The sequence below is a fragment of the Drosophila pseudoobscura genome, chromosome 2 (genome assembly GCF_009870125.1).
Source record: "Drosophila pseudoobscura strain MV-25-SWS-2005 chromosome 2, UCI_Dpse_MV25, whole genome shotgun sequence".
NCBI classification, from domain to species: domain Eukaryota; kingdom Metazoa; phylum Arthropoda; class Insecta; order Diptera; family Drosophilidae; genus Drosophila; species Drosophila pseudoobscura.
The window spans coordinates 7,870,032-7,897,872 of record NC_046679.1 but is presented as its reverse complement, the minus strand read 5'-3'; the positions used below and the strand labels follow the sequence as shown (position 1 = coordinate 7,897,872).

Genomic DNA, 27,841 nt, shown 5'->3' with positions numbered 1-27,841 from the left:
ATATCAAAATAGAGGAATATCGTCGCTTATCGCATAAAAGTATCGATAAATACCCATGCATCGCTAAGATACATAAAAATCAAAATTGGAGAAGTGAAAAAAGCCAAATATAGTTTATTTCAGAAAAGTAGTTCCGTTGATGATGTATCCGCAAAAATAACATCATTTCGCAGGTACAATACATATCACCTAAAACTATCAGAACAAAATATGTATCGATATATTGGCAGGTCAAAATTAAAATCTCTAACTCCCCCCTTCTGTTTTCTACAAGTAGCCCCAACACCCATACTAGGCCCCAACTAGTTCAACGTCGGTGGTGGATAAAACCGCCGCGGTCGCGAAACCCAGAAAACAGAAGAAACGCCGAATACGTTTATAAAAATTTAGAATATCAATTGCGTTGATACAATGTTAAGGTAGAGACACAATATCCCTTATTGATATTTCGATTTATCAAAAATAACAACACCACCCAACCTCCCCTCGCACAGGACGCTCTATCGCTGTGGAGTTACCCCCCACCCGCGTCATTGTTTTTGTTTGTTGTGTGTTTAACGTTTTGATCAATGAAAACATTCGATTAAATGGACGCTGATTTGTAAATGTGTTGCGCGGATAAATAAGCCAGAGAAATAGGGACCGTGCAATGCATTCTGCCGCCGGGAAGTTCATGAGAATTTGACATTTATGTGGATGTTGTGGCAGCGCCAAGCCGCTTGCTGCAAAAGCAACTAAATCTAAGACTGCTGCAGCGGCGTGGGTCGAATTCGCGCGGGACACACCCACCCAAAAACAAAAGTAGTCCAAAGGCCGCACTTTTTCAGTGGTGTAGTTTTTGCACACCCATACATATATGCGGTTGTACGTGTGAGTGTGTGTGTGTGTGGAAAGGAACCGGGGGCGGGTAGCAGAGGGACCGGTTTCGCAGAGCGCGATTTACGAGTAATTGACAAAGCAAACAAATACTCGTACAACAACGAATGCCGTCATAAGCGAACTACCAAATGGTCCAGTGAACGCGCACTCCAATAAGAAAGAGATTCACCATCCATCCTGTGGAGCGACTGCTTCGGCGAAAACGATGCAACAATCCTGTCCAGGAATCTATAATTAGCTATATTCAGAGTACGAGTCCCACGCCCTAAACATGGGCTTGCCTCCGCTGCAGACCCAACCGGGCACATTCCTTGTGGCCCTTGGCCTCTGCTGCTGGCTTCTGGCGACGGCCAACGCACACAACTGTCAGCACCAGCATCCCAAAGCCCATGAGGTAAGTGCCATCGATTGTGGGGGAGAGGTGGAGGAGGAATCATGGTGTTGCCAGGAAACGAAAGAAAAGCAAACATACAAATAAAGGAAACTCCACGAAATGTCCCTTTTGTGGGAGCTTTGCAAAAACGCTACTTGTAACGAACAAAGGGTACATTCGGTTCATTTGGATGTTTGTTAAAGTCTTCTAGAAAGTGAGCGCATCATTATTTTCCCTACCCGAACCAGAGCAACAAATCGAATTCTGTAAAGGCATAGAAGCTGAATGTTGTATTCGATTTTTCCAAGCAAATGGATACAAATAGGGGGAACAAATCTTTTCATTGTAATATTTGTTATTATGAGAGTAAGCAAGGACATCAAAACGAAAATATTATAGTCGGAATACGCGGAATGCGGCATTTTGTCGAAGCTCCTAATTGGTGTTGTTTACAAAGGAGGATTTACCACGAATACATCTAATTAGTGTGTCATTAAAGTTCAATTAAATTAGGTTTCTCATGCAGCCAGCCAGCCAGCCACCCGAATGATTCTGGTTAAAAACAAGAGCAATGGAAACCGCAGCTTATTGACTAATGCCACTGAATGGATAATTATATATGCGCACTTAAGATTCAGCAGAGTGCAGTGCAGTGCATGCAATGTGGTTACCAGAGGTTGGGTTGGGTCGGGTTCGTTGGATGGTTGCCTCACTACCAGCACCTGTAGCTACTGTACCTACATATGTATGAGCGAGCGATCTGATCTAGTTATGGTCTTAATGTCAGACACTGGCCGCCAACTGGTTACAGCCAGGTCCCTATTGGTTTTTGGCTTTGAAAAATGGAGAATCTAAAATATTTCACAAAATATCATAAAAGATTGATCATCAAAATAATCCAATCTTTTTCAGTTCGAAAATCGATGTGCAAAGTAGGGTATTCAGAGCTTCATATGGCCCATCCGAAGCTAAGATTCCATTATTTTGTTTTTGCTGCTTTGGGGATTTTCTCATATTTTATTTCTTTCCAATCAACGGAATTTTAATTGGCATGTCGCCATAGACAAAGGTCGCCTTCAATTGTGCAATGGGGGAAATTTACATGACTAGTACTACAGTTCCAGTTCCAGTTCCACTTCCACTTGGAGTAAAAGTGACTTGAGAGAATTAATTCACGCTACCTGTTTGTATCTAACGATGCTGTCGAGGTTGCCCGGCGGGCAAATAAATTAATTATCTGTAACTTAAACTCTTATGAGTGCAAAATATACCGTCAGAGGCCGTCTCCCTTTCAACCCAGAGATCTCGGTCGCGCTCTCTCTCTCTCTTTCTTACACTTTGAGATCGATCCTGTCACGTGCCATGGTTGTGGAGATTTAATGAATAAATATATGCGGGAGATATGTACATATACATATGTATGTATGTATGTTTGTACTTTGACCGTAAACCCCTAAAACCGCAAAGCTTTCGTTACTTTTATAAATGCTACATTGTACGGGGTATATACTCATATAGGAGGAGCACACGATTCTAATTAAGCTGGTATAAATTGAGTGGAAACAAGTACATAAATAAGCCCGTATTGTATGTACAATGTAAAATTTCCAAATTGAATCATTTGTCGACGTTGCAGTGACAGCGATGCTGTGGAACTGTTGAAAGGCCGACCGGATGAGTGGATGAATGCGAATACAGATGCACTTCGCTCGGGCATTTCTTAATAAAAAATATCATGAGAACTGCGAACTGAGTCATGCACGCAAATTCGAAGTTTGTCGATTGTAAGCTCTCCCAAGGCGTTTCTACTTAAGCTTCCTTTCGCTCTTCGCTTGAATTTCGCTCTCCCAATTAACGCTTGAGGAAGCTTCAAGAAGTTCGGTTGGCTGCGTGGCAAAACTTTGCTCTCCAATTAAATCCAATAATCTGTTGGAGTTTTTTTTGTTCGCAGAAAGGTCTACGCATGATTTGGTTTGCACTTCGGTTTTCATGTTTTTCTTAAAACTATATTCTGAAATTTAATCTAGCTGCGAGATTTTGTTTCCTCGCATATAATCAATTTTGTTCAGTGCAGAGGAGCCCGCTTTCTGTAGCGCCAGAGGTAAATGGAGCGCTTTTTGTTCCGTTGTTCTGCTTGTCATTTTCAATAAACGACTCGTTATCCATTGTACAATAATAAGCGAATTATGAGCTTCTGTTATACAGTCGCTCAGCTGCAGCAACTCATGTATCCAGCACGTGGAATGGTGGGAGGAGTGGGGCCTAGAAAGTGAGAAATATGACGGGCACTTCAGCAGAACTTGTTGCTGTTGCTCAATCCAATTACTAACACCAGCAGCAACTGTTGGATAAGCAGGAGAAGAACTGAACAAAGGAGGGTCTAGCTGCAGGAAAAACCGTGGGGGGGTAGCCGTTATAAAAGCAGTAGAAAAAGCCGTCACCGGGCAAATCAGCATGCGAATGAATATCTTGAATCTATCTACGCTACGAGGCAAGTGGAAACACGTTTAATGAAAGCAAACTGTAGTTAGCATAAGCGTACTACAGACCGCTTCAGGGCCATTAAATGAAATGGTTTTGAAACGAACTTGGCGAACTGCCAACAAGTGAACAAGTGTCTTTTGCAGGAGAAGAGAAGTTTCATTGTACATACTCGTATTGTGACCACTACAGTACAACTTCCCTAAAGACGACTTACCCACAACGAACTATCATACCAGGATAGGCATATATTCCAGGGTGTGCTTCTCCAGATAATATTAACTCCTATTATTCTTTAATCAAATGTATAGAAACAAAAAACCTGTCCTAATTAAGACTAATTTGTACGATTCAATCATTATGTAAACATGTATGATGACGGGTCTTGCTTCAAGTATCTGACAATGTAATTTACATTTTATGTAAATTTTTATGTTTATTTACATAAAAGTTAACATGATATGCAAAATATACAAAGATAACAAAAAATGAACAGATTACGTACTCGTACGAGGACTGCCCTTTAAGCATTCATGTTTTTGTTTTGTGGAATCTGTGATGGAAGCTCGACTGTACCCTGTACTACAACAGGAAACGTTATGATGGTCGAGGTCATTGGTATGGTATGGGATCCCTTGCACAAGCCAACGTAGCCCCGCTCATGGGCCTCTGGTAGCAGGCCTTTGAAACCCCCCTTTTTTCCCGCTCCATTCTCGGCGTGCCAATTGCTGGAATTTCAATTTGAACGGAACGCTCTCACGGGGCTGTGCGGCTACGTGCCTGAAAAGGCAACTATTCCACTTGTTTTGATGGAAAGGCAGACCACGCCAGAACGGAACCGATTAATAACAGTAAGCTGCGTAAATTGAATGAGATAGACGAACAGTGCTAATGGGCTTTAATCCGCGTGATCAGCTAGTGCTTGGGGGGAGGCCGCCAGTGAATGCATTTAATGATTTCGATTAAGTAACACAGTGTCAGGCCCCAGTCGCGTCCCCCGCCGTACACTGCCAATGCGGTCAAGCTGTGAGGTAAGAAATAAATTGAGTAAAATGATAATCAGCAAACAGATGAGGCGGAGAGCGGTACGGACAGACACCAAAAGAGAGCATCGCAAAGTTGCACAGCCATAGAGCCGTTCAGCATGCAAAGTAGCCGTCGGCAAAAAAAAAGAGCAGCTCAATATTACAACAAACAATTAACGGAAAACGGAGAGTCGGGAGAGCGGAACAGTGCGAGAATACCAGATAGTGAGATTGAGAGTGGCGTGCCAATGAAAGTGAAAGCACAAACAAAATGCTCAATGGAAAGCAACAACAACACACTGGCTTGAAAGCTTCAACGGCCCGTTCCATTGATCTGCCGAACTTGAGCCGAGCATTGAACGAGCGCAGGTGACGGTGACAGTCGTCAAAAGCCGAAAAGGAAGAGAGAAAGAGTCAAAGAAATGCTGTCATGCACGGCCGACCGACAGACAGACAGACAGACAGACAGACATAGACGTAAATAATTACTCAACCGCCGATCGATGATCGATTCCCGCTCCCAAATTAGCATGCGCAACTGGACAAACCGCGTTGGAGCTTCATAATCCGGCCAACTTGTGGTGCGCCGCCCGCCCCAAGGCACGGACTGGGCGGGGCTGGGCAGGCGTCGTGCGTGTCTTCGGGTTTTTTGCTATTTATGCTTACCAGTTTTTGTGCAGCTTATTTGTTTGGCTTTAAAAGTAAATACGGGAGGTAATCAAGCAGGCGCAGGCGCAGCCAACTGTGGCTTTAGCGGTACATTTCTCTTTTCTTTATTTGCTTTGATACACTTTTTGTGCATATACCCTGGCCAAGGGTATGCCAGATCTTAGGAGCCGAAACAGAACCGAAAATAACATCAAACGAAGAAAAGTCCAAGACTCTACATTGAATGTGGCTTTGCGAAACTTTCCGATGAATCAGCAAGGGTATTTGAAGCTTCGGTTCGCCGATAATTTGCTATAATTTTTGCCTTAAACGTGAGTCGCATTTCCAAAGCTGGACACGCTCGAATGTGGCCCACAAACCGAGAAAATTTGTTAGATATTCCAATCTTTGTGCTTTGAATGCAAGCCAGTTGGCCATTACGTCTTATCGGAGATTGAATAAGCGTACACTGCGATAGTTAGAAAGTGTGTCCGAAAGGGTGCCAGAGTGAATCAGTCATTCTTTGAGCCTCAAGAGCATGGTATTAAGTAAATACAAATCACTTATAGTATAGAACTGAGCCATTAATTTCCAAAGCACGCACTTTGCCCGTATACCAAGTTGTTTGTAGTCCATATTGGCCAAATTCTACGGGAAATTTCTCGAGTACCATCGCTTCATTCGGAGACCAATGCATCAGACTCAGTTCAGTGCCAGCCTTGAAAAAAGTTCCATCGAAAGTGTTCATGATAGACCAAGCGATAGACTCACCAAATACGGACAGCTGTGATTTACATTCGTAAACTGCTTTAATGTTGTGTAAATTAAATTGGGAATAAACAGTTTTCGGCGGTTCCTGAAGAACATGCAAGCATCCACCTTCATATCGTACAGAAACGGATGCCAGCCACCGCTTTCGCGTTTCACCAATCGAAAATGGACTTGAAACTGAAAAAATAGACACACTATATGCAGTTTATGGTGTCTTTTCTGATCACTAGTTACTTCTGTAATGGTTCTGTTCAAATATGCCACAATATTCAACATGTTGCGCTTCCGATCGATGGCCTTGATGGCACACTCTTTGATCCAGCCCAGCTGTGGGCTAACAACCTCGCAGGCCAGCGAATTGAACTTGTAGGAGCCCTCAACCTAAGGAATCATAGATTAGAGATTCCGAGTCAGCAGAGAGCCACACTCACATGGAAATAGGCTAGGCTTCCCAGGAATATTGCAGACAAATAAACCACTCTCGTCATCCTCTCGATTTGTACTGGAATATTTCGGTAGATTATACAACACTTTATTAGTGTTCTGTTGATGTAGTTTTAATTATTTAAAATTGAAATTAAATGTGCATTTATAAATCATTTGTCGATTTTAATGATTGTTGTACCAGCGAATCGATTAATGAAATGCATTCACTCGCATCCATCGAGGAATGCCATGGGGTTGCATTCACCGCCGTCTCTCTCTCTCTACCTCTCGCTAATGGCTGTCCAAAACGGTATTGTGCGTCATAATCTTTCACCTGCCAAACGTTTCGCAGATGATTTGTAATTTGTGTGGTTTTTCAAATGCCTATTGAATGCATTCAACCGCAGAGATGTCGAGCTATTGGAGGGGCTACGTTTTGATCGTCACGATTGAAGCCGGCTCTTTGAAAGGCTTACGCTTTGCCCATCTTTATCTCAGAGACAGATGATACTTTTGAGGACGGGGGTTGCCTGGAGGCGGGGGTTTTTGAGCGATGATATAGCACATTGTGAGTGCACGTGACAAGTGGCCCTTGAAAGCTTACTCATAATGATGACTAACCCCAAGATCACCTGCGACCTGCGAAGGAGGGAGCTTCAATCAGTGCTCCCTTCAGCACTTCAATCATTCCCACCTTCAGCACTACCATCTTCCCCCCTTCAGCACTCCAATCCTCCCCCCTTTCGCACTCGCTATCAGCCCCTGTTTGTTCAGCTCATTTCAAGGCCAAACTCTTTTGTCAGTCTTTTAGATAAATATCGCCATTTGCCATAGCTACTACCATACCATTACCTATTACCATTGTTGTTCTGCGACAAATAGGAGCTGGTTCTGGCACTGGCACTGGCTCTGGCTCTGGTGCAGGTGTCTCTTGGTGCCATTTAGCAGCACTCGGCAGCCCCACACTTGGGAACACCTCACAAATCACTTCCCACGGCATCGTTTATGGCAGGCATCATGGCTTTTTATCAATTAAATCCCCAGCAGAATTGTCTGTCAATCCATTTTGTGTGCAAATTAGCTGTATTATTTTGTTCCTTTGTTGTCTGGCTTTTACTTTTACTTTCTGTATGTTCTTGATGGATGCGGCCCTAGGCCCCTAAGACCATATCATTTTTACTTTAATGCACCCTCCCAGGGGTAATTGACGTGAAATTGAATAGCTTTCAAGACCAGTCAAGACCGCCCCCGCCATTAGAGGGAGGCCCAGACGCCGCAACCTTAAATGAAAAAATATTTATAGCATGCCTCAGTCTTGACTGTGTGTGCATCTCTGAGATACTTGCCACGAATTTATGCCGTTGAGTGTCGCTGTCTGTCAAGAGATTATCATCGCCCCTGCCATGCATATTCAACGACGACGACATCTAATTTATTCCTAATAATTGGCACACATTGCACAATGACCGCAAAGCATATTTATTATTATTATTTTTTTATTTTTCTGTTGGGCAAAAGACAAAACAATAACCCACTAATAAATGAACAGCGAAAAATAATACAATATAAGGGAAACAAGCAACACCAATCATTGACATTTTGGCTCTGCGATGTGCCAATCGTTCGACATTTTGGCGGGCAATTTAAAATTAATTTCCCTGCAATTTGCACAGACCAATTACTGCCTTTGCCTTTGCCTTTGGGTTTGCCTTTGGGTTTGGGTTTTTGGGTTTTGTGTGGCCTTTGTGTGACATGTCGTCATTTAAAATGTTAACAACAATATGAGAAAACTAGCAACAAAATTGAGCAGTTTTCGCTTTCGTTTAAGCACCGCTGAGTGATTTTCTCAGTCTTCCCTTTCAATCTCTCTCTATCTCTCTCTCCATCTTTAGCTCATTATTTATATCTCTCGCTTTTATAGGTCGTCCATGGCGTGCGCATCCAACTGGCTGATAGCGATGATGACGACGCCGCCGGCAGCAGCGACGCAGCCGTGCATAGCGTGCGCCGGCGCAGCGTCACCGCCGAGCAGCCGCTGCGCATTCTGCTCGTCTATGATGACTCCGTTTACAGGTGAGTGCCAGCCACCAGGCACCAGACACCAGCCACCAGCCACCAGACACCAGCTATAGCTCTAAAAAGTCCAGTCTCCAGTCGTTAGGGCAACGAATTTTGTATACTCTTTTTATTGTTCGGGGACCTTGAAAGTCAATCGCTTTGTGGGGGAATCTGCTACTCAAAAGAACACCCGAACTTAAAAGGATGGATAATTGATATGGGTAGATTACAGACCTCATAGGACATAGAACCAATCAATGCTCTTGGAGGATGTACACCTAATTCCGTTTTTACACGGCTGATTGGTTCCAGAAAAAAACGTGTAAAACATCGTACATCATGCTAAATGAAATAAAATCGTGTACAAAATTTAAAATTTTGGTTTTTTTAACCGTGTTAAATCAAAAACGTATAAAAAAAAGACCGTGTAAGAACAGAATTCAGCCAGGCTCCCTTTTCCACATGCTTTTTCGATTTACTTTTGAATACACATAAATTGGGGCTCCCGGTTTCACATTCCGCAAGATTTAATCGTTTTCAAAACGATAACATTTTCGTTGACGAAATGAAACGAAACGACCCTTAATTGCAAAAGGAAAAAAATAGATGACTTATTGATGCATTCTCATAAATTTGACCCCTATATCAGGGTTTTTTAACTTTAGCTTTCTTTATAAATAGTTTTATTTTAACCCAACCTCATATTTTGCTCGGAAAAAATTGACCAGGGCAACCACAATTTTCGTTTTGGTGCAAACACCAAAAATATGTGAAAACTGGAGAACCTTAAAACGAAAACGAAACAATCGAGAAAGAAATCTTTCTATTAATTTTATTTTGTAGTTTTTTAATTTGGGAGGATTCCAACAACAACAAAACCTTTTTCGGCGAGTCTCGAGTCGATGAACCGCTTCACGCACACTACATATGTGTATTTTGTTACTGCATTCTCGGTCGCGAGCATCGGTCCCAGTCTACCAATGCTCCCCTCTCGCTTCTCGGGCATACTCTTTTCCATTTTTCGCATGAGCATCGAAGGAGAGGAATAGTTGCAAAAGGAGCAAGGACGTGCCCTGCAGTAAGATCCCCAGAAATCCCCTATTATTCCTCCGGCCTTCCCCGGCTCCTCTAAAACGATCATACCCTCCTCTAAGCTAGGGTATGGAAATTGCCTTTAATTGCACTTTAATGGCAGGCAGCCAAGCAAACAGCAAAACAGTTTACAATCTGACTTGGCCGAATGTCAAGTTGAGGCCTCACAAAAAAAAGAGGCAAAAACGTATCGTAGCCAAGAAAACAGCTCACTCTGTTAACTGTATCTGTATCTGTATCTGTATCTGTGCGTTGCTTTGGCCATGCACCGTTACCGAGCCGAGTCGAGTCGAGTCGAGTTGAGTAACACTTGAAGTCCAAATTGGTTTTTCAGTGCGGAGCAGCCGCAATTTGTCCAAATTAACGCAGCTAGGCGCGGTGGCGGCTCTCCTAATGTTAGCCGTAGCCCCAGCCACAGCCCCAGCAATTGCTCCACCAGATCCCATCCAATTTACAGTAAAATCGAACGTCCCCTCGATTGGCCAGCGACAGCAGAGCGGACAAGGTCAGCAGGAAAACTTACTTGACTCGATTTGGCTTCGATATCAATCTCTCTATTAATAATATGGCACTTATGTACATATGTATAAGTAAGTGGCTGAAACAAGTGTAAACAGTGCGTTTCACAGGTATCAGGCAGCTAGCGGAGGGCAATAAGAGTGGGACAGATAAAAGTCAGAATTCAATTGAGAGATCATTTTTGTATTTATTCAAAACAATCCTAAACTGGCTAGACTAGCTTATTTCTATCTTATAAATTAACACAAAAGAAGAGATCCTTTCCCAGGCCCCTACAGATGTGCTCATGGAAGCCAAAGGGTGCCTGGTTCCTTAGGCTCCTGGCAGGCGTACTGGTACAGGCCAGGGCACTCGATGTAACCCACTAGAAGATCATAGATAAAGATCTGAGCCGATCCTCCAGCGACAAGGGATGCACAAGGCGACATCTGCCCTCTTAAGACGTCAACGGAATGGAACAGGCCAAAGGTTAGGTTAGGTTAGGTTAACCCGGACGGCCCTCAGCGGGGCCACGCATAGGCCAATAAGGCCCTTAGTTATCCGGATGGGGGGGTGTATGAACCGTCGCGGGAGTGTTAATGTGGTTTTAAAAGTCCCCGAGAATCGAGGTGTTTTTAGCATAGGCCAGCAGTTCCTGTGGCGTCCTTTTGGAGGCATCTTCCAGTGATGCCAACACTGGGGCGCCCAGGTATCTCCTCCTTGCCCTTGAGAGAGCCGGACAGCTGCAGATGAGATGTTCCAGGGTTTCGATAGCCCCAGGTTCCTCACATTTCCTCACAGGCCAAAGGCTGGAGTGCAAATTTCAGAAGCTTCCGTTGCAGTCTCTCGATGCGTGCAATTTAAACGACCCCAATGTTAACCCAAATAAAGCCAGAATCCATCAAGTCTATCAATACCAATAACCCAATTTATTTGGTAACATAGCAGCAAATAGAAGACACGTTCTCAGGAATACATATATAAATTGTCCCCCTTTTATACGGGGGACTTGTTCTTCTAACTTCTAACCTCCCAACAGACTCCAATCAATTATGAAACAAGCTCTTGTTGCTGCTGGCACTCAGGGCTGGTTGTCCACCCGTTTGTTTTTCCAAAAACTGAAAACTAATCAACCCGAAATCCTCTTATATTTCCATGCCTACGCCGTGTCGCCCCCTTTCAGGCTGGAGGAGGAGAAGTTCAATTTGATAAACGTAAGTGGTGGAAATTTGCTCAAAGTTTCTCAAAGGTGTATATGTATCTGTTTTGACATTTAATAATGCACCCCTCTGACCTTTCAGGACACTGTGCTGCCGGAGGCCGTGCAGTTCTGGGAACAGGCCCTGATGGTCCGAGAGACCAAGGGCATTATACGATTGAATAGGTAAGGTTCGGGGACAAAGCCAGTGCACTGGCCAATTATAAAATAACCATGAATTGACATCTGTTTCTGCTTTTGTTCGGCAGGAAATGCGACAGCACACAGGTCTACGTGAAGAACGGCCACACCCACTGCATTGACCAGTGCAAGGCGACGACAATGTGCGGCGAGGTGCAGGTGCCCAACGAGCATTTGGATGTGGGTTTACCCTTTCACCTTCCCCCCAATTTCCCATGAATCCCTTACTCATATGCGAATGGATTGTGTTTCAGGTCTGTCGCGTATGCAATGCCACTGGCCAGAACTGCCGGATAGACAGCAATACCCAGCCGGGAGACGGCATCCAGAATGCGGACTTTGTGTTCTATGTTTCGGCACGGCAGACGCAGCGCTGCTTCAAGGGATTAACAGTGGCCTATGCGGCCCACTGTCAGCAGGAGGCGGCCCTGGACCGGCCCATAGCCGGGCACGCCAATCTCTGTCCGGAGAGCATCAGCACCAAGCCGCAGGAGCTGCAGACGCTCATATCCACAGTCAAGCACGAGATCCTGCATGCCCTGGGCTTCTCCGTTAGTCTGTACGCCTTCTTCAGGGATGACGAAGGACGACCGCGCACGCCGCGCAAATCGGAAACAGGCAAGCCGTTCCTGAACGAAAAGTAAGCAAAGAAATAGGGGAAAAAGGAGCCTACATATTAGTACCTATGTAAATCTCCTTTCAGATTGCAGATCCATCAGTGGAGCAACGAGACCATACGCAAGGTGGTGCGCGAGAACTGGTCTGTGCGTGGTGGCCATGTCAATAAGGAGGTCGATATGATGGTGACGCCTCGCGTGGTGGCCGAGGCGCGTGCCCACTTCGACTGCGACAAACTCGAGGGGGCTGAGCTAGAGGATCAGGGCGGCGAGGGCACCGCCCTGACTCACTGGGAGAAGCGCATACTCGAGAACGAGGCCATGACTGGCACGCACACACAGTCGCCGGTCTTCTCACGCATCACCCTCGCCCTGATGGAGGACTCCGGCTGGTATCGGGCCAACTACTCGATGGCCACTCCCCTCAGCTGGGGCAAGGGTCTTGGCTGCTCGTTTGCCATGCGCAGCTGCAAGGATTGGATACAAATGAATCATGCCAGGTGGGTAATAGAGTCTGCTCTTAGAGTTTTCTCTAGCAAAGTACTTACTGTTCTGCCTGTTTTGATCTCCACAGAGGCCGTTCCATACATCCGTTCTGCTCGAAGGTCAAGCAGGATCCGCTGCAGACCGAATGCACCGACGATCGCAACTCGGTGGCGCTGTGCAATCTCATCCGGCACGACTACGAGCTGCCCAAGAGCTATCAGAACTTCGACAGCCTCCAAAATGTAAAAAGCGGCGAGGAGGGCTTCTACGGCGGCTCCGTTTCGCTGGCGGACCACTGTCCCTACATACAGGAGTTCACCTGGCGCAGCAAGAACATCATAGTGCGCGGCTCCCACTGTCGCTTCGTGGAGAATAATCCGAGTAACTACAAGACTTATATTTGATTCTGCTCTTTGCTAAAGCAACTCCCTTGCAGAGCCGGAGAAGAACTTTGCCTTGGAGAGCTACGGCCATGGCTCGAAGTGCTTTGATCACAGCGAGGCCATGTGGGAGGAGCGCTCCTGCCATCAGACCCGCGAATGGCAGCACTGGGGCAGCGGCTGCTACAAGTACACCTGTTTCGACGGTCGTCTGCACATCCTGGTGGGCAACTACACCTACAAGTGCTCGTTCCCCGGCCAGAAGCTCTCCATCCGCATTGCCGCCAATGGCTGGCTGCACAAGGGTGCGATCATGTGTCCGCCATGTCATGAGCTGTGCGGCTCCCACTTTGCCGCCCAGGGAAAACAGTGCCGGCCCGGTGAGGAGGCCGATCCACTCAACAAATACCCGCGCGACAATCTTGCCTGTGGCGCGGAGAGCAGACAACAACGTTCCGTGGCCATAATCAGTGCTGCACTCTTGCTGGCGGCGGGTCTGCGGCTGGGGCATAGTTAGGCCAACAGTCGCTGATCCACTTGAAAGCAGTTTTATTGCGTTGCTCTACGTGTATTTAGTGAAATTTGTACATTTTAGCTGTATCATAAGCTCAATTCGTCTAACTATAGGTCCCTCTGTAAACGTAATTCCCATACCCATGCCTCCCCTATCTAGCTATACTTATACTTATAATTGTAAATGTATTTTGTCCATCCCTACATGTGATCTTTGTTAAGTGTGTCCGTGAGAGATCGAATCACAGCAAACGAGGAGGACATTCACGGGCAGCTCTAAGTTCTAAACATTCCAAAGCCCGATGCTACTTTATTTGATGTTCGGGAGTCCCAGACCCGGCTCTGTGTTGTTATTTTGTTTCGCATCGCCCAAAAAAATACCTTGTTATTTATTATAATTGTTTAATTCTCGCTTTTCGAAATTCGTTGATTTGATTTTCATGTGATCTACATATTTACTCGATGATTAGTTTCTCGTCTAAGTTTAAAGTGTTTCAGCTGCCTATCGAGCATTTAACGAATGTATGTATGTGAACTCTGCCCTCAAATTGTAATATGTATTCTGTACTCTGTACTCTGTAGTGGGGATAGACTAGTGTGAGAATTGTGAATAAACCAAGAGACCATACCATGGATATTGTATTGAAAGAAGTTAGGCTGGTTTCCATATTGTCTTTAAATAAAGTTTATTGTAAAGTCTATTCTAATACTAATACTTTCCTATTGAATACGGTTCACAGATCCCCTACCAGTTTGTAGAGGATCTCGCTCTCACCTTCCGTGTCCTTTGCTGGAGATTCACTTGCTTTTCCATTACTTTTCGGCTTCCTTTTAAAGCGTTTGGCAGGGCTCTTGATGCGATTCGAGCTAATCAATGAGATTTTAGGTGATAATTGGTAATTATAGTCTTAATCGTTGTACTTACGCCTTTGCCAGCTCTTCGAGTACGGGCAAAATGGTGGAACGTGTCACTCCTTTGGACTCCTCCTCTTCCAGCTCTTTGGGATGCGCCTTACGCTTATGCGAACGACAGTTGGAGCCGTTGGAGAAGTCCTTGTCGCAGAAATTGCACTTGTACGGCCGTATGCCGGTGTGCAGGATGAGATGAGACTTCAATGTTTTGGTACGCTTGAATTCAGCACCGCACTGCTCACATTTGTGCTGCCTCTTGTCGGAGTGGACTACTTTGTGCTTGTTGAAGGTCCGCCGTGTCTTGAGCTTCAGCCCGCAGATGTTGCACTCGTAGATGGTGGCACTGTGCGTGTCGGCATGCACCTGGAAGTGGTTCAGAGATTAGTGATGCTCGGCGATTACTCCATGGCTCTACTCTACCCTGAGCCTGGCCTTGTTCTTGAAGCGTCGCTGACAGACGGGGCATTCAAAGGGACACTCGTCGGTGTGGACCAGCTTGTGGTCATTGAGAGCGGCGAGCAAATTGAAGCCTCTGGCACAGATGTCGCATATGAAGGGCTTGATGTCATTATGGATGCCGTCGATGTGGCGCTTGAGGGTTGCTGACGTGGTGAAGAGCTTTGAGCAGTGGGGGCAGGAATTGTCCGCCTTCTCCTTGGCCGGCAAGTGGGTGCGCTCGTGGGTCTGCAGCTGAGCCACAGTCGGAAAGATGGCCCCGCATTGCTTGCACTCGAGATTGGGCAAGTCGTCGGGCATGACATTATGCAAGTCCAGCATGTGTTTCTTGTAGGCATTCGGCTTTTTGTATGTTTTGCGGCAGATGTCGCATTTGTATGAGTGTGTGGTAGCTTTCTCATCCAAGTGGTCTGGCCTAGGGTCATACTCTACATCCGATTCTGTGCCCACTTCCCGCTCTATTTTCACAATTTCCGCATCATCGGGCGGCTCCTCTGATGGCTCTTTGTATGCATCCACTTTATATTCCTCGCCTTCGCTCTCATCTATCATGTCGGAATCCTCGTCGATGCAGTCCTCTACCATATCCTCCTCCATACAGTCTGGATGTTCCTCTTCCTCAATAAACTGTTCTTGCTCTTCCACTTCCTGCTCTTGCTCCTGTTCCTGCTCCTCCTGCATTTCTCGTTCTTCCTCTTCCATTATCTCCTGCACTGGGAAATGCTCTTCGACTTCCAGTTCAATTACTTTCTCCGGCAAGCGCCGCGGCGGCGCAACCGTTCTCGACATAACGTGCTTCCACTCGTCGGTCAGTAGACCGCAATCCGTGCGCAGCTCTTCAAAGTCCACATACCTATCCGTCGATAGGCTCTTCAATCTATTGAAGAGATTCTGGACGCGTCGCACCCGCTCCGAGAACTCAATCAGGCACTCCATTAGCGTAAAGCATTCCACACACAAGTGGTTGCTCAGCTCGTCCTCCACTTTGATCTGCAACGATAGGTTTGGTTTAAATATCTATTCATTGGCAGAGCCCAATCACTTCTTACATCCACCCAGAAGTATTTGCCAATGGCCATAGCCAGCATGCTCGTCCAGGAGGACTGCTGGTCCTGCTGGTTACGCGCATAGACGTTTGCGTTCTGCGGATGGTCCTTAGCGCACAGGCGACACCATTTGTGCCAGGCGGATACACTTGCCTTGGCCACTGCCCTTCCAACTCCATGGTTGGTCATTCTGAGTCCGCAATCATCGAAAATATAAGATTTGTTTAATTGTTATTTATGTTTTGTAAAAGTACGCGCTAGGCCACAAATAGGACATTTGCGGAGAGTTGAGCTGCCATATCATCAAAAAAAAAACATTTTTTTTTTTGGTATTTTTAACATACCAAATATATGGTTACTTTAAGCCATTTAAAAACCCATCTAAAAGATGAGCCTAAAGAATTTACGCGCCAAACAGGTGATATGTACAGAATAAATATAGATTCCACGCTGCTTTCTTCGCCCTTCCCGTCCGCCATCTGTACCTCCTATGCGGGGGGTTCCTCTGTAGCTCCTCTCGGGAGGTTCAAGGGATGTGCGCCTGGATAGCTGTCCTGCTGCGGGTCATAGCCATGATGCCGCTGCTGTATCGCTGAGTCGACGCGTGGATATATTAAAAAATATATCTTACTTCACACTGGACTTATGTATGTACCCTACGCTTTGCCACAAAAGGAGTCATATCCGATTTACCCGCGCCAAGCAGAGTCCTATCCAAGCATTACCGAGGAGCATAGAAAACGAAATATGTATGGTTGGCGTTTTTGGAGTCCTTAGCGAAGTATCAAGGATATTTTTCTAATTACACGAACCTATGGAACGGCCAGATAGGCCGTTTCTTTTGGCTATATCTCGGCTATTTATGGGACGATCAGAGTGCGGCATGTCATTTCGTGATCGGGAGAGTCCTGCCAATCGACTGCCATCCGAAAAAAGGACATCAATTTTTTCACGATTTTCGCAAAAAATCATGATGGTTCTTACATCATGAAATTTGCCAAAAATCGGCCTCATTTCCGAAATCGAGATTTTGATGGCCATCCATTGGCAGGATCCCCACGGTCCTGGGAGAGTGGGTCCTGCACATTTCTGGCCCTATTTGTGTGAGATATAGCCTTCCGAAGATTTGGACTTGCATATCATTACAATTTATTTAACTCTTCCTCCGGTGGCTAGGAAAACCTCTTGCCACGGGCACGGTCACCCATTTACCTACCATTGTTTACCAGGGGCATCACCCTTTTGGTCTTCCAGTAAACAGGTCTATCCTGCGCACGGGTTCATGATTACTGTCGCGCGAGGCTGAGGATTTTAATTATTTAATACAAATTACAGATTAACAACTATAAGAATAATTATACAATAAAAATCAAAAATAATTATTATTCAATAAAAATCAAGAATAACAATTATAATAATAGTTATTCAATAAAAATCAAGAATAACAATTATAATAATAGTTATTCGTAACAATTATAATAATAGTTATTCAATAAAAATCAAGAATAAAAATTATAAAAATAGTTATTCATAAGGATTATAATAATAGTTATTCATAACGATTATAATAATAGTTATTCATAACAATTATAATAATAGTTATTCAATAAAAATCAAGAATAACAATTATAATAATAGTTATTCGTAACAATTATAATAATAGTTATTCAATAAAAATCAAGAATAACGATTATAATAATAGTTATTCAATAAAATCAAGAATAACAATTATAATAATAAATTCATAACAATTATAATAATAGTTATTCAATAAAAATCAAGAATAACAATTATAATAATAGTTATTCATAACAATTATAATAATAGTTATTCATAACGATTATAATAATAGTTATTCATAACAATTATAATAATAGTTATTCAATAAAAATCAAGAATAACAATTATAATAATAGTTATTCATAACGATTATAATAATAGTTATTCATAACAATTATAATAATAGTTATTCAATAAAAATCAAGAATAACAATTATAATAATAGTTATTCATAACAATTATAATAATAGTTATTCAATAAAAATCAAGAATAACGATTATAATAATAGTTATTCAATAAAATCAAGAATAACAATTATAATAATAAATTCATAACAATTATAATAATAGTTATTCAATAAAAATCAAGAATAACAATTATAATAATAGTTATTCATAACAATTATAATAATAGTTATTCAATAAAAATCAAGAATAACAATTATAATAATAGTTATTCAATAAAAATCAAGAATAACAATTATAATAATAGTTATTCATAACGATTATAATAATAGTTATTCATAACAATTATAATAATAGTTATTCAATAAAAATCAAGAATAACGATTATAATAATAGTTATTCATAACGATTATAATAATAGTTATTCATAACGATTATAATAATAGTTATTCATAACGATTATAATAATAGTTATTCATAACAATTATAATAATAGTTATTCAATAAAAATCAAGAATAACAATTATAATAATAGTTATTCATAACAATTATAATAATAGTTATTCAATAAAAATCAAGAATAACGATTATAATAATAGTTATTCAATAAAATCAAGAATAACAATTATAATAATAGTTATTCATAACAATTATAATAATAGTTATTCAATAAAAATCAAGAACAACAATTATAATAATAGTTATTCAATAAAATCAAGAATAACAATTAGAATAGTTATTCAATAAAAATCAAGAATAACGATTATAATAACAGTTATTCTATAAAAATCAAGAATAACAATTATAATAATAGTTATTCTTGATTTTTAAATAATAATAATATAATAAATGTTTTGATCCGAAAATTATTTAATTATAAATATTATTATTATTATAATTATTATTTTAGATTTTTTTAAAATAATTATAATTGTTTTATATTTTATTATTATTATTAATCAAGTGGAACACATTTGTATCCACTATCTAAATATATGGACGCGTATATCCTTAAACCTAACAACAACGAGATCATCTAGAGTCTAGCCAGCGTAGTCCCACTTTTGGTTGCCATAGTCAAGGTCCTTGTGGTCGATGGCCAGGTCGAAGGATGACGATGGGTAGTTCGGTTCAGATCTTGCAGGGAGGTCGCTTGTGTGCTGCTGGGATACGATTCTGTCTGGTTGGGATAGGACTTGGTCTGTCTCGACTAAGCCTCGGTAGTGCTCGGATAGAACTCCGTCTGGCGGCGGAAATCGGTTACGATTGGGTTCATGGTAAAACGTAGGGTACATAAGTCCTCTTTAAATCAGAAATAAATACCCAAAAAAAAACCACACAAATGGCGCTCTTTTACAAAAATAGCTTATATTTGTAAAAATTCAAATAACTTTCTACTTAGCGTTTAGTATTGTATTTGTGTGTGTTATCAACAGCGTTAATTAGGTCCATCCTCACTCAAGCTCGTTTAGACGTTATGAGCATTCTTAATCTGTCCAATATTAAGTTCATCAGCGTTTAGCTTAGCCGCTAAGGTAAGTAAATTAAATAATGCACTAGACTTAGGCTACGAAATTGTACGACACAAGAATTGTACAACAGAATACTAGGAATACTAGGCGTCGCTCCAGCTGCCGTTCTACGCGACATTATCCGACTTCATTGTGGAGCTGGGCACAAGTTCCGCGCCGGCGAGGAGATCGGCACTTGAGGCCACGGCCGTGAGTACGGCATTCGCCTGGGCAGCCATCGCCTGGGCCTGGACCTGGGCCTGGGCCACAGCGGCGGCATCCACGCCCGGGGCCGTGCTGATGGTTCGGGCCAGATTCTTTTGCTGTCGCACCAGCTTCTCCTTTTCGCGGGCGGCCTTCAGTTTCTCGAAGTCATCTCCCTCGTCCTCGGGATCGGCAGCGGCACTACCGGCCAGCATATCACTGGAGGACTTGAGGTCCATGTTCTCCACTGCAAACACATACAAGACCATACATTAGTCATAATAAATGGGGGAATAAATCAGGTGAAACGTGCAATGATTATAAATACAGCTAGGACTAAGGCTAGGCAGGGTTTCAGTATGATTTTTGGAAATCTACCCAGAAAAGCTTGCCTGGATACAATAATTCGGGGAGTCGGGGCTAAGCTTGGGCGGGTTAGTACTCAAAAAGTGGGCAAAGGTTTCAAAAACACATGCCAATTGTTACAAAAACTATTCAAACTATCAAAATTATATAAAATTTAAAGAATAGTAACTATAAAAAACAAGGAGAACAATCAAATATTGTAAACCAGCAACGATTACGCAGAGCAAGCTAAAGGATTCGAACAAGTTATTATGGCCAATGGAGGATAGGATGAACATTACCGTTCGTGATGAACCACCTGAAAACCTGCGGTGCATCGGGCCTCTCTTTATACGAGTAATTCGCGAATTGGTTGAATATGAAGATACACAAACGTTAAATATGAGTTTAGGAAGCAGCAGGGAACCCATTTACGGTACCGTTCCGCTCCCCATCCACCATGCGGATGGGGCCGGAACCCCGCACTTACCCGTCTCCCGACTGACGGCCTTCTGTGGGTCATACAGCGACTTGCTGCTGTCCCCCACCGGGGAGCTGGGGGCCGTGGCGGCGTTTGACAGCAGCGAGGGACTGCCTCCGGCTGGTGCCGACGTGCTCAGCAGAGCATCCACTCCGCCGGGCGGGAACAGGCTGGGCTCGTACTGCGAGTGGGCGCGATTGTACTCCAGCGGACGTGCCGGAATGTCCACCGGCTGTGAATGAGCCGGAGGTGGCGGCTGCATTGCGGCAGCGACTCCTCCTGCCGTTCCTGGGCCAAAGATATTCATTACATTGGGCCGCGGCTCGTTGGCGCGCATGGAGGTGATGGTGGCCTGCTCGTCCACCTCCTCGATGACCTGCTGGGTGATGCGCAGGCTACCCGCTGGTTTGCCGGCCGAGGTGGCCGATCCCACGTTTCCAGCCGTGAGACTTGCCGAACTGGCGCTGGCCGGGAACTTGTAAGGTTTCTGATCATCGCTGGGCGTGGCCGATCCCGGTCGACTGTCGTCGCGACTGAGGAACCTCTTGAGGGCCGAGGCCACGGTATTCACGCGTGACAACGTCCCCGATACGCTGACCAGCGACGGGGACGAGCCCAGGCGCATTTTTCCATTGCCTGCCGAGAAGTGTATCCCGCTGGCATCATCGGCCTGGAGGAGAAAAGTGTCACATTAATACGGGACATCAAAAGACCTTGAAAGTGTGTGGTCCGGACTACTGTTACTTGCAACCGTACAGTGCGGTACTTTTGGTGCAGTTGAAAGCGTTTGAAAGTCGTGCAGTGCGTGGGGGTGCTGTTAGAGGCTTTAGGCTGTAGGCGGCAGATAGTCAATTAGATGGTTAGAATCAAAAGTTAGTAGGCATAGTCTTAGGACCTAAAGAGACACAAACACCATCTAAGCTTAAAGTTAGGCGAGAATCAAGCACTGTATGGTATGCTCAGGACATCAATTAGATATTCGGCCACAAGTTGAAGGCCTTGTTGGATCCAGAGCTACCACAGTGCATGATTTGCTTAAGTTTAAACAATTGTCACATTCGTTTATACGATATATTGTATTATTAGAACTATTTTTATATAACTACCAAGCACCGTTGTGTGTTTCAGAATGCCAATGAGAGGAATGCGAATAAGAGGTTAGAAACTTTTGATTTTGATTAGGTTTTTTGCTTGATTTGGTCACATTGACAGATGAACGAATTGTTTGTCGGATAGCCAATTGGGCGACTGGTGCCAATGCTTCGTAACGCTAGAGAATGCTGCCAACGTTCTGATTCTAACCTCCTCATCTGGCGAGCCTTTGGGAAAGTCATAGGTCACTGCCTGCAGGGGCACGCCCTCCGCCTGTTCGGCGACGGGCGGCATGGTGTTGATTGGGGCAACGGCAGTGGGGGCGGCAGTATCATTACCAACCATTTCATCGATGCGCACGGAGGACATCGTCGAGGGCATGGCCGCGCTCTTGGGCACCTCGATCTTGGCAGTGGACGGCTCCGGATGGTTCTCGCGGAAACGCTCCGCGGCTATGGTGTAGGGCAGCTCGTTGGGGAACACCTCGTCCCAGTACTGATCCTTGAGCAGTTCGGGATGGTCGTGATGCATCTCGTCGACAATCAGGTAGGAGACCTGCAGATTGCGGTCCACCATCCAGTTGACCTTCAAGAAATATATCGTCTTTAAAAGAGGTTCTTGGCTGGTGGAGTCTCCTTTCTGTTTACCTCGAAGTCATCATCGTCCTCCCCAAAGGGATTGATCAGGGACTCGGCCACCTTCAGCCAGCCCATGTAGAAGAAGAACTGCAGCGTGGTGAAGACCGGGAAGTACAGATCCACCTTGTTCAGGTAGCTGGTGTTGCCCACCACCTTCCCGTCGATCCACTGCTGGCCCATGCAGCAGGTAAGAAAGTACGAGTACACGGCCAGTGTGACCACCTGGGTGTAGACCAGGGGCACACTGATCGTGTCGTAGCTGATCAGGAGTCCGCACTGGCCCCGGAACTTGTTCAGCTCATCGATGATGGTCTTCACGGCGAAGTCATCTCGGATCCGTCCCTCCTTCCGGGCGCGGGTGATGATGCTGGCGGCCCAGACAATCGGCAGCCAATGCTTGGAGGGTCGCGGAAAGGACTTGTTCATGGCCTCGATGATGGTGCGCTCGTTGTCGTTGAGCAGACCAGCCTCCACCAGATTATCGAGTCCCGGGAAACGCTTCTTCACCCGCGGCGACACATTCGCCAGCACCATGGTCAGGCAAAGGCAGGCATATCGCATGATGGTGCGCCTCATCATGCGTCCCCGCTCGTCCTGGCCGTGCACATTGGAGCTGACGAAGACGGCGATGGGATCCGGCCAGGGTATGGAGGTGTACTGGTTCCACCAGCGGGTCATCACGATGGACACATAGAAGCCCAGCACGAAGGAGAGGGGTATGAGATCACTATAACTATCGCAGTACTGAACGATGGCCTCGAAGGTCCTGCAAATGGAACATCAGTTAAGCAAAATATATAGACAAAATTGTGGATGTACTCACTCCTTCTGGGTGGGATTGAGAGCGAACCGATATACCATATTGATAACATAATAGATGGTGAGGAAGGCCAACAGATCCAGCCAGACCAGCTTGTAAATGCTTCCGCGCCATCTGCAATCGAAAAGGATCATAAATACACTCGTCTTGCTGTACATCAGCCTATGTAAATAGACCGGACACGTCAGGCTAATCAGCATATAGCCGAGTATTGCCCTTATCAGCCGTAATCGTAATCGATTGCCAAAGTAGCGTTACGGATTCCCAATTGATCTTCCGTTGGCCAGCGACACTCTGTCTGAGGATGAGACACTTGCCGCAACTGGAACGGCTACGTCATGGCCAAAGTTAGTCCTCAGACATGGGCCGATAAAATAGGCCACTTGTTGTTGACAGTCAAACGTCATAAAATACATTTGACTGGTGCTCGGAAGGTAAACAATCCCTCCCGAAATGTGCGGCATTTGCACAGCTTATCAGTCGTACAATGCGTGATATAATAAAGACTCGTACGATATCTTAGGCCCAGAATGGGTGCCCCTTAATCGGGCAAGCAGAAACAAATTTATATGGTTTTTGGGAAACTTTTTGCCAAGTATTTTCTTGGTAGGACCAGCTGATTCATACGCATAGTGGGAGATTCCAATTTCATCTCAGGTTAATTCTGATGGCACGTTTATTAGGTCATCAAATGCTCCATTGATTGACCTATCATTCGTAATAATCGCAATAATCAGGCCTTATCAGTTACGCGTGAAGGGAGGATATGCGGGTGCACACACCCCACGAGTGGCTCTTCGTTATTAAATTATAATTCAGACAACAAGCCCTGACAGATGTCAGACATATGAGTCTACATCGGGCTCAGATTACAACCCACTCTTGTGGGGGGGACAGCAATTTCAGTGCAGTTTGCACCATGAAAGAAAGTGGAAAAGTTCTATTCGTGTAATTTGCAATTGCGGCAATTGTTCGGAATGCCGCTCTGTGGGGATTGTGGGCTGTGTGGGGTTATCCCCACCAATTGTCTGAACTGTGTCAGTGCTCTATAATTAACAGCCAGCTAGCAATTTTGTACTGTCTATATGTATATGCTGAATGGCTGAACAATGTACATAAGACTTTAACTCCACTCACCTGAGCAACAATTTGAGAAAGCAGCCAAAGCCGCGACAAGTGGCCACTTCACCCGTGTACGTAATTGTCATTTTAGCAGTATATTTTTACTTTTTTTTAGTTCTTTATTATGGCTGAGATTGTGCGGTTGTAGTCCCTCGATGCTGTCTAACTCTTATCGCGTCTCAGTCATCACTTTTTTGCCTAAAACCAAATGAGATAAACCAAATTTATTTTTTTCTGTCTAAATAAATAGATTAAAAGCGTTATGCAAGGCCAGGGGAACAGCAACAATAATGCAATTTTTAATACCAAAATCGATATATTTTTTTCACAATTAGACATGCAATGAAACAAGTCCAAACGGATGCCTACAATGCGGAATACAATTGAAATGCATTTAACATTTAAGAGAAATGTCATAGTGTGCGGTTGATTACATTAATTGCTGCAATTTATATATGTGTATATATTTTATACAGATGAGAGTTTAAATGGGGGGGAAATACGTCAGAGCTGGACCAACTTTTGCGTGTGTGGGCGATGCCTCCGGCGAGGCGGTGTCTCCATTTGATTCGAGAGGTGTCCGTGGGGGTCACTCTCCAGCGATTAGATGCCAATTAGACAGACAAACATAAAGTTCTCTATTGAATGGCATATGTATGTATTGTAATCGAGTTCAGATGAGCTCATTTTACGTATATGTATCAATGAATTTCCGTCATAAAAGAGAGACAACGAAAAATGCGAGAATTTCTGCGAACCAGCGCCAGCTAATGATCAGAAATCACACCACGAACTCGGCTCCAAGCTTATACTACACTCTGTATACCATATATACATATGTACATATGTATATACTAAGAGCAGCTCTGCGCCATGTGATCCCAGCGTTTAATGGGGAGAACATGACATCATTTATAGGTAGGCCTTAACCAAGGTAGAGTTTCAAAAATGATCGTATACTCGTATTGTATGTGTGTTCTGTTTGTTTGGCTTTCTGTTTTGGGCCAGGGCTCATAAATCTTTGGACAAAATAATTAGTTAACTTGTAATACTAGGGGATTTTTAAACCTGATTAGAAAACTGAGGTCAAAATGCGAGGGTTTCTTAAGGCAGATGCCTGAGAGCGTGTTTGCAATTGGATAAATAAACAGAGAACGCGATAAGAACGAGACTTTCGACGGGAAATATAGTAGGTATAAAGCAAACTGCTGATTTGTATATATAAAAACGAATTCGCAGTAAATAAAGGGGAGTAATACATTGGTTTCGTGTTTCGGAATACTTTATAGCCAGCAGAATCTCATTGACTGCAGGGCAGCCCTCAATCGAACCCTTATCGAACGAAAGTGGCACTCGAAGTCTTCTTTGTCATAAAACTATGCGATTTCCAATTTTCAATTGTTTATTGACCGAAGTTATCAATGCGCCTTCCCCAAGAGAACTGACCTCTTGCGGTACTCATGATGCATTCCGCTGATGGGTCAATATTTGCCCAGCAAACGGAGCAAAAGACAACATTGTTGACCTATAAAAATGACAAAAATACGGTCAGTCATGTGTGCCGATATGAACAGGCAAGTCATTGGCTTTATCTCTCGTATTTGCATAATGCTCAATATTCTTTACAGTGAATCAAATCTAACGACAACATTCGAATTCAAATGGCCGAGGTTAATGACATTTTCAGGCAGTACAAGTACGAGTACAAGAGTATTTCAGGCGTCTGTTGAGAGCTGTCAGTGGGCCAGAAAGGCGCGTGGCTAAATTTAAATAATGCTCAATACGGCCCAGAGAACAGGCCAGTGCATTCGACTGAATGTTTCCTCAATCTAAGAAGATTTGTTGCAAAATAATTATATTTTATTATTTTGATACATTTTTGGTTTTCATATCGTAGGGGTTTATTAATAGCTGCATTTCGGAGGCCCAAGTAATTTGCATAGGGTATTGCAATTGCCAAAACAGTGCAGATGAGTCATGAGGCAAAAAAAAAAACACACACATGTGCATACATATGTATATGATATCCTATGTACAGTGCATGTTCCCTTGATGGGACACTCTCGATTAAAGTTATTTTTTTCAGATTCCAAAATGCACTTAAAGGTTTCTTATTCCTTTAATAGTTGTACATCCCTATATAGGAATTCTAAATGTGGTTCTTCACCTACGAATGTTCTCAGTCACTGTTGTTTTTGTAATAAATATGTAGTACTTCTTTCAATTACGAAATTATCTTTTCTTTGCTTACAAGGCAGATAAATGGAGCCATGGAAGCTGCGAGACAGAGATATATGTACATACATACATATGTATGTGTGTAACTTCCTTGATATTTTACGAACAAAGAGCATTTTGTATGTTGCAAAGACAGTCATTGTTTGGTTCAATCGATTTTGAATTTCGTTAGTCACGAGTTCTAGATTTTAGTGCAGTTGTTGTTGCAGTTGTTATTCCCAGCAATGTACTGTTATTAAATCGCTTCACGGTCACTTACATTTACATTTACAGGCGAATGCTACTATTTGTGCATGTTGTTGCTGGTGTTCCCGGCACGCCATGCAAAGCGGCAGAACCGAACAGATTCCTGCATTAGCCCCTTCCACGTAGGGTAGGGTAGGGTACGCCAGAAGGTAACAAAACAAAAACACTTCCCACTATTCACAAACACAATAACAACAAGAAGACACACGCACAAACACACTGAAACACACACACTTGGACGGGCACGCGGTTGCTTCTTGGGTTTTTCTTCAGTTTTTGCTTTTATGCTTCACTATTTTTCACGTTGTTTTTGACGTTTTCGTTTGTCGCTGCCGCCGAAGTTCTGTCCACACACACACCGACACAAATGCAGCCATGCCCAACAGTCATTCAAAAAAATCGCGTTCTGTGCTCTGCTTTGGTCTGGCCGTTTGCTCTCTCTCTTTCGGCGAACACTTCCGCGCTCCACGACCGACTGTTTTGAAATGAGCCAACAGCCATGCGAAAATCAGTCTCGGAGACCACTGTACTGAACGAGGGGGAACGTAGTGAGTTGCTGCGTACACCGCAACTCTACATTTATACCCGATACTTAGTCAGTATGGCTCTCCCCCGGCAAAACGCCGTTAATATTAAGCGACACGACGTGCGTGCGAGAGAGACAGAAAATGGCGAAATTTTGAGATATACGTTTTATAGTTAGATGTAGCAGGAGTGCGGATACCAAATTTGGTTGCTCTAGCTTTTATAGTATCTGAGATTTGTGAATATTTTTGTGTCTTGGAGAACTAGGCGCTAATAGGGACGGACAGACAGACAGGGCTCTATCGACTCGGCTAATCGGAAACGATTCCTTCTGGACGTTACACACACCACATTTTCACCACAAATCGAATATACCCCAATACTCATTTTGAGTATTGAGTATATAAAGAGTGCGAATTGTCGGTGTTGGTCGGAGAGGAGGCAGCACCCGAGAGCGAGCAATGAAGCAGCCATAAACTCGTTGTGAGAGCGCCGAAGGGAGATAAGCTGTGCCCAGGGCGGGAATTGGCGGCCTTGAGGGTGGGCGCCGTACCAGTATCTCCACACATAGCAATATAGAAGATAAGCAAATAT

General features: G+C 43.9%; 4 protein-coding genes across 9 annotated transcripts; 1 reads left to right on the top strand and 3 right to left on the bottom strand.

Annotated features, from left to right (window-relative positions):
- The first annotated feature begins 291 nt into the window (after positions 1-291).
- Invadolysin (leishmanolysin-like peptidase, invadolysin) lies at positions 292-14,274 on the top strand. 2 transcript variants are annotated; one of them, XM_015183156.2, is made up of 10 exons: positions 292-419; positions 495-1,273; positions 8,525-8,676; positions 11,435-11,465; positions 11,553-11,635; positions 11,719-11,830; positions 11,905-12,290; positions 12,354-12,767; positions 12,842-13,134; positions 13,190-14,274. In XM_015183156.2, the coding sequence occupies exons 2-10, from the start codon at positions 1,151-1,153 to the stop codon at positions 13,648-13,650; spliced, it is 2,055 nt and encodes a 684-aa protein (XP_015038642.1). In that variant the 5' UTR covers positions 292-419; positions 495-1,150; the 3' UTR covers positions 13,651-14,274. The 2 variants fall into 2 exon arrangements, with proteins under 2 accessions (XP_015038642.1, XP_001358210.1); XM_001358173.3 differs by having other exon boundaries at positions 292-1,273.
- LOC13036429 (uncharacterized) lies at positions 5,907-6,709 on the bottom strand. 2 transcript variants are annotated; one of them, XM_015183456.2, is made up of 4 exons: positions 6,609-6,707; positions 6,412-6,558; positions 6,178-6,354; positions 5,907-6,124 (listed from the first exon to the last, which is right to left on the bottom strand). In XM_015183456.2, the coding sequence occupies exons 1-4, from the start codon at positions 6,663-6,665 to the stop codon at positions 5,966-5,968; spliced, it is 540 nt and encodes a 179-aa protein (XP_015038942.2). In that variant the 5' UTR covers positions 6,666-6,707; the 3' UTR covers positions 5,907-5,965. The 2 variants fall into 2 exon arrangements, with proteins under 2 accessions (XP_015038942.2, XP_003736383.3); XM_003736335.3 differs by having other exon boundaries at positions 6,178-6,558; positions 6,609-6,709.
- Positions 14,275-14,315: 41 nt separating the features above from the next.
- LOC6897015 (zinc finger and BTB domain-containing protein 17) lies at positions 14,316-16,356 on the bottom strand. Its single transcript, XM_002137164.3, has 4 exons — positions 16,064-16,356; positions 14,979-16,004; positions 14,572-14,921; positions 14,316-14,513 (listed from the first exon to the last, which is right to left on the bottom strand). The coding sequence occupies exons 1-4, from the start codon at positions 16,247-16,249 to the stop codon at positions 14,381-14,383; spliced, it is 1,695 nt and encodes a 564-aa protein (XP_002137200.2). The 5' UTR covers positions 16,250-16,356; the 3' UTR covers positions 14,316-14,380.
- Positions 16,357-19,376: 3,020 nt separating this feature from the next.
- Positions 19,377-27,240, bottom strand: Best1 (Bestrophin 1). Of its 4 annotated transcripts, none has more exons than XM_001358172.4 (8): positions 26,736-27,240; positions 24,254-24,436; positions 23,120-23,230; positions 22,306-23,062; positions 21,869-22,243; positions 20,576-21,236; positions 20,388-20,432; positions 19,377-19,987 (listed from the first exon to the last, which is right to left on the bottom strand). In XM_001358172.4, the coding sequence occupies exons 2-8, from the start codon at positions 24,322-24,324 to the stop codon at positions 19,665-19,667; spliced, it is 2,343 nt and encodes a 780-aa protein (XP_001358209.4). In that variant the 5' UTR covers positions 24,325-24,436; positions 26,736-27,240; the 3' UTR covers positions 19,377-19,664. The 4 variants fall into 4 exon arrangements, with proteins under 4 accessions (XP_001358209.4, XP_033240029.1, XP_033240022.1 ...); XM_033384138.1 differs by having other exon boundaries at positions 22,001-22,243; positions 26,736-27,239; XM_033384131.1 differs by lacking the exon at positions 20,388-20,432 and having other exon boundaries at positions 26,736-27,239.
- Positions 27,241-27,841: the final 601 nt, after the last annotated feature.